Raw genomic sequence first — 6,722 nt, forward strand, 5'->3', positions numbered from 1 at the left:
TCTTAGCTGAAATAACTACTCAATTTCAGCAGAGCAGCAAAACTTGATCAAGGTCTTCTTCATCACTTCGTTGGTCCATCCGAACTTAGGGAGGATTGCCAAAATTACAAAGCTCATGAAAGGTGCTAACAGCGTCCTCTCTGATGACCTCTGCAGTCTTTTGGCCGCCCAAGAAGGCAACATGATTTAAGCTGCAGACGATCTCAGTAACAGATCCTCAGCAACGTCTGTGCTTCCGCCTGTACGGCTGGCCCCGGGAATTTGTAGCATCCAGCTGCTGGCATCTTCTGGCGGAAGCTCCACCGCTTGAAGAGAAGGGGAGGGAAAAAAAAAAATCCCGATCAGGATATTCGCACATGCTGTTCTCTGCTTCCTCGCCTGGGTATTCTGCTGAAGGACTGGGACATCTGCACAGAAGAGAGAGCGGGGGCGGCTGGATCTTACCCTGCCTGGGACTTAAGGTCCCCCAGCACTGTGAGAGTTTCAGTGCGTGCAGGGAACAGGATCGCACTAGCCGAAGCGTACACAGCCTTGATTGAAATTCCAGCCTAATGGCCTCTGGCATAAACAAGGTTCATCAGCCCGGGTCTTACAGTGGATCTAAAGCCGCTCGCAGCGGCTCGGCAGAGGAATGCAGCCAGGAAATACACGTGAAAATGTGCAAGAAGATTGCACAGCTCACTAAGGTAAGTCTCTTTGTTGCAGCCTTCTACGGAGGTAAAGCTGCCCTGGCCGGGGGCGGCGGGACTGGCTCGAAGCTGCCTCTGATGGCCCCGGTCTGAGAGGAGAGAAGGGAAACCGGTCCCGTCTTGTAAGGCAGCTCCTGAAAACGTCGATGTGCACAAACTTCCTTTCAAACAGTTCCCCCGCGGGTGCTGCAGACCAGCCTTAGACATTTGGTTGCCTTTGTGGCTGACGATCGACGTCTTGCACGTAACTGCTCTAATTAGCGTCCAACAATAGCGAGAACAGCTCGAGCTCTGCGAAGACACAGGATGGTTTCTCTGTGTGCTGCTCGGAGGGATTGACGGGTCTGCTTTTTTCCCGAATTACGAAGGCGGCAATTCGTTTGAGCTTTATAGTTTTTCGAGTAATTTTGTTGCAAAACTGCAGCCTAACTGTGGTACAATATTACTTGTGCATAAATAGAAATATCTTATATGACCTTCGCGAAAGACAGGAGATGGAAGAGACAGTAAAAGTAAAAAGTGGCTTCATCCTGGCTCAAACTAGGACACTGAGCTGCACTACAAGATGTTTTTATCATTTTCCCCACCACGTTAAGAGAAAAACTTTAGGACGTGACAGTTGCCTTTTAAGCTAATTTTATGCTGCATCTTTGTCAGTGAGAAAAAGCTGTTTCTTACTCTTGTTTACTAACCCAGCTTTTACATATTCTGTAACCACTCCAATTGATAAAGACATTTTAGCAATGAAAAAACACTGACAATTTAAAAATGCTGACGAAAAAATACAGGTCAAGCAGAAGGAAATCAGTAAGACGTTCAGGTTAGAATGGCTTACTAGTTACAGAGCTATTATTTTCATTTAATGACGATTTTATGTAATAATGTAGACCGTGTATGAATACATACACAAGTGCTACCTATATTTACACAAATACTTGCTATATTATACTTACTGTGCTATATCAATACTTACTTTACCAGAGCTTTGATTGTATGTTTGTATAGTAGTATTTGCACACAAACTGATCCTTACTTTTTGCCCTTGATTGCACACATTGCTCTTTGAAGTATGTTTTCATTCCATAGTAATTTGAAGGAAAACTATCCAAATAAATGTCTTTTTTAAATTATTATTCTTTTGAACACAAATATGTTTGAGCAATAGAGTCTGTAAAAGTTTTAGAGGAAAGCACTTTCTTTTTATTGATAACCTTCCTGATGCCTCAGCCACAGTGAAATGTCATGAAAGATGACCATAAATTAGATTAAGATGTCTGAAGTTGTTCCCTTTTTTGGTTCTCACTTGCTATCTTTGATCAATTGTGCACACTAAGTAAAATTTATTTTTAAGTATCACACTATTACCTTTTATAATAGAAAAGCAATAGCTGGGTCTCTAGTAGTTGATGGCTGATACAGGAGTTGAGGAATCACTAGCCTCATCTTTCTGGGTGATCCATTTCTCAACAGCAGACTTAGAGCTTATGCAGAGAAACACTTGTTCAAAATGTTCAACTCTCACGCTAAGCTTGTTTTCTGTAGGGATCTCTGTGCCTTCCTTTTTATATGAAGTGCTTTTTTGTGGTTTTTTTTAAGTCTCTCTCTAATGTCAAATAAATTTTGAGGAAAAAATAGCTCATTCCTTTCTGAAGACTGCCAAGTTACTTTATAAAGCTTGTCTTTGTATTGGGGAAGAAAATTCTGCTATTCTAAGCAGCAAAGGGGGGAACAATCACCTCTGCAAAGAATCATGGCAAAATTTTATTGCAGTGTTTTTTTAGGTGCTTTTGCTAAATTTCTGCTGTTAAAATATGGGTGGGGTTGTTGCATTAAGGGGCAAAGTAATTTGGCAGAAAATAAACCCCCTTGCATTCTGACTTGTCCTGAGGTATCAAAGGAGCTGGGGGCAGCTGGGCTGAGATTCTGAGTGATGCCTAACTTAGCATTAATAGTCTTGTTGCACCCAATGCCTATAATGGACTTTCAGAAATACAGATGCACTTACTAAGAATACACTGTCCATCCAGCAGTATCCTGTGAACTCTCACAGCCACACTCAGGAATGTGGTCATGTTCAAGAACTCTCAGGGCCAGATTAACAAACAGTGTTACTTATTGAAGCAACAGATGCACAAATTATTTTTGTTTGCTGGTGATAAATTCACTGTCTGCAAAGCATGTGCAAGTTTATTAATACAGCTGGGTTACACATGTGTGGAACTAAAATGACTGTAGAGATTCCGGAGTTCCCTGAGGATGCGCTCAGGATAACTGAGTGTTCAAATCTTACCCAAAGGTGTCCCTATGGGAAGGAAGAGAGCCTCAGCCCATTGATGGGTCCCAGAGGTCAGGGGAATCGGGTCATTGCTGCGATGGTGTCTTTCCTAGCATCTGTACCCTCTCAGATGATTTTATAGTATTTTACCTTACAGATAGAGTTTGAGTGACTCCAGTCATACAAACCTTTATTGTGACTGGTGCATAATTATCTCACTTCATGTTTAGAGGTTTAGACTAGAGAAAACTCAGTGGACAAGCTCAGTGAGGGGTGGTTGCACCTTAGGATGCTGGTAATTTTGGGGATGGAAGTTTGGTTCTACAATTTGTTCTGTTCTGTTTTGGTATTACAATGATACTATAATGAGCAAAGTTCACTCTGTGGACAACATTTTTGTCAAAAGGTGACAGGTTGTTGGCCCATGGTATTAAACATGCAGCTGATTTGTTCCACAGTACCTTTGAATCCCATTGTTGCCACAGAGTGTGTCCACAGTGTCTCCACTCTGCTCTACTCTCCATGCAATTTCTCTTAGAGTTAGCAAACCAAGTTCCCCTGATGTTGCCAACATCTAGGGTTACCTAGGGAGTTGCCACGGTACAAACTCATTGTACGTTAGCTGCATTCCACCCTGCCTCAATGCTATACCTTTCCTTAAAGTGTGAACATAAGTTTAATTTCTAAGTCACCTCCAGGAATTCTTCCACAGGGGTGCTGTCTTTACTTTTAATGGAATTTCCCCTCTGGATACTTTTTAGTATGTGAAATAAAGATGATTTATACCTGAAGTTCAAAAATGTACTTCTGAAAAGCAAATTATTGTCTTGGAATGTAGCCTATAAGAACATTTTTTTCTCTTTAATAGCATATTTGTAAGCTCAGTCAGGCTCCCTGTTCTGATGAGCCTTCCCTATTTCCCCAATAGTAAGGTGGCCTTTGCATTTCAAGGCAGAAGTGGCCACAGATCTTTGATTACTATTAGTCATCTGCCTGCCCACATTTGAAGTACACTAATGAAAGTATGGCAGGGTTTTATTGTTAATTGTACAGCTTAGGTTTTTATTTTAAAGCCTCAGCTTACAGTTCTAAAATATTACATGGGACAAGCAGGTTTTGTTTGAGATGTGTGTGTGTATATATGGGTATACTAAGAAGTACAAATTGATTTTTTTTGTTCCCAGGGATGTAGGTTAAAAGTTTAAAAGCCCTCGTGAGTTTGGATGAGTGCTGTCCAGGTGTTCTGAATTGTGACCTTAAAATCAGATAACATTGTAGTTATTTCCAGATGGGCTGTGCTTTGGTTTGTGAACTTACGAAAATTAAAACAAACATTCTGCTTAGAAATGGAATTTTCTGGCTGTAGTTGTCATTCACATATACAAATCACACATTTAGTTGATAGGTACCTTTCTTGAATACAAGTGCATTAAAATTAATAGATGCTTGAAGACAGTGTATTTTTATGATTCTGGTGGAATGCATGACTTGGAACCAGTAATTACGTTTAGGCTTCTCCGTCAAACATTGGACGCTTAGCAGGATTTTTTGTGTTTTCCAGTTCTTTGTACTTCTGATCTCTTTAGCAGTAACATGGAGTTTAAAATGCATAGTGACTTTCATAAACCACTTCAGGTGCCCTGCAGCCTCAGGCACTTTTCTGACATTGGCTGTTACAGGATTTTCATGTGCTAATGGTTTCTCAGGACAGACCTTTTAACTTGAGGTAGGATGCGGAATGCAAATGAACTCTTGAAGAGTAGTGCTGGTGAGAATAGATCAACTTTCATCAAAGAGCCGGTTCAGCCAGGGCTGGCATGAACTTGATACACTGCAAGGTATCCGTGTTATTGTGGCTTCTTTTCAGACCTCTGCCAGTGAAGCTCCAACCAAACCTGCTGTACTGGACTGCAGTTCTGGAACTAAACCTAATATGAATAACTAGGATAGTGACATTACCTGGTGATCAGAGAGCTACTGAGGCCACAAAATGGTTCTGTTTCCTTCTTAAGAGCAAAAATCCTAGATACCAATGGGGGAATGAAAATAGGAACATTATTTAATAAGCTAAAGAGGTAAATCAGCCAGATAAGCAAAACCCACTTTCAATAGTTATTTAAGGAAAGATGTCTGAATTTTGCATAGAAGTGAATGAGATATGGGCTCATATTTAGTTCTATTAGCTTCACTATGGGTGAAGAAATTTAGAGAAGAATTAGCAAGTGTGTGAGGGCATAAAATGTTAACACCACGCCGGTGTTTTGTAGCATGGCCACATATTAGATCTTGTAACCTTTCCTGGTTTATTTGCCATTTTAAAAAAAGGCTGATAGGTTTAGGAATAAAATATTATCAAATTTGAATGGCTTACTGTGGAAGCATTTATCAGCTGAGAAACTGTAATACACACTTGTCTTCTCATGTTTCTAGTTTTAAAATGTTGCCTTTTTCACACAGTTTAAGCTCAGTTTATTGACCTTATTTACTGTGATGTGTTAACAGTACTCAGTAACCAGTGCTTGCAGTGGCTTAGCTGATGTGCAGTTAGTTGTTATGCTACCAGAGCTCTCCTGAGTGCTTGAGGCTTTTTGATCTCAGTTCTCTAGAGAGGTATTCAATATTCTACAGAAATGAAGCAAAATGAAACAGCATAAAAACTAGGATCATGCTTTTGGAGCAACAATGTTTTTCCTTTGGGCAAGGAATATAAAAACTGGTTTCTGTGTGGGCAAAGAGAGAGAACCTTTTTGTTATGCATGTTAACCTTTCAGCTGTGCATATCCCCATGTACTTTACTTGCTGATGACGTGCGGAATAACGACTTTAGAACCAATAAGGTTATAAAGAAGGTATGTTTATTCAGCGCTGGGTGCACGGGGGATCGCTCCTCCACAAGCGTGCACCCCCTAGGACTATTGGCAAGGTCATTATATGCCACAAAGTAATACATATTTATCTATACTGTTGCATATACATTAGGTGTCCGAGGATAGGGAGGGATTATTACAATTAATCATTAGCATAGTTGCCCCCCCGAGGTCTTCCTTGTTGCACTTGCGCAGTATCTTCTGGTGGTCGTGGGCAGGGGTCTTTGGGATGAAGGCCGTATGTCTTCCTCGCTGTGCACTTTTCACCTCTTGGCATTCTTTCCTGGGGCCTGCACCAGGGTCTTGTCTTCTCTGCAAGTTTCTGTGGGAGCATCCTCCCACACAATACCTTCCTTCACACTTCAGGCCTTATCTATGCATTCCAAGCCTTATCTATGCTGAGCAGTGCCCTCCTGTTTACTCCTTATGTGTTAGTCCTTTCTACCAAGGGAGGCCATCTGGCTTTCCTCAGATCAAACGCAGGAGAACTAGGTGCAGAAAGGTGGCTGTGGGGCCCATTTTTGCCCTTTCCCCCATCCCCATGTCAGTCCCACAGAGTGGCAGGGCGGGACAGACCCCACTTCTGTGGCTTTCCTCCTGCCTGAATGTTGTTTGGCTCCATTGTGACTTATTGCAGCTCATGGCCACTCTCCACCAATGTAGACCTGTGACTCCAGAGGCACAGGATGGTTATTTCTCTGCAGCCTGGTTTGTCCCTCAAAATCCTGTCACCATGGGATGGCTTTTGGAAAGGAAGAAGGTGCCCCTTGGAAGAACAGACTTAGCAACCCATTGCAAGCAAGATAAATGCTTTCCAGATTGTTTTACCTTCCATCAGAAAGGGAAGCTGTTAGATACTTTGCAGAGATCCAAGTGAAAAGAAGCAAAGGG

At 41.7% G+C, this 6,722-nt stretch overlaps 1 protein-coding gene across 1 annotated transcript in view; it reads left to right on the forward strand.

The window, feature by feature from the left end:
• Positions 1–551: 551 nt before the first annotated feature.
• FAM184B (family with sequence similarity 184, member B) overlaps positions 552–6,722 on the forward strand; it is a 37,440-nt gene continuing 31,269 nt past the window's right edge. The window contains exon 1 of the mRNA XM_010003124.1: positions 552–686. Within this exon, the coding sequence (XP_010001426.1) occupies positions 552–686 (135 nt within the window). The remainder of the gene's footprint in view (positions 687–6,722) is intronic.

This window comes from Chaetura pelagica, unplaced genomic scaffold (genome assembly GCF_000747805.2).
Source record: "Chaetura pelagica isolate M959 unplaced genomic scaffold, ChaPel_1.0 scaffold147, whole genome shotgun sequence".
In the NCBI taxonomy this organism is placed as follows: Eukaryota; Metazoa; Chordata; class Aves; order Apodiformes; family Apodidae; genus Chaetura; species Chaetura pelagica.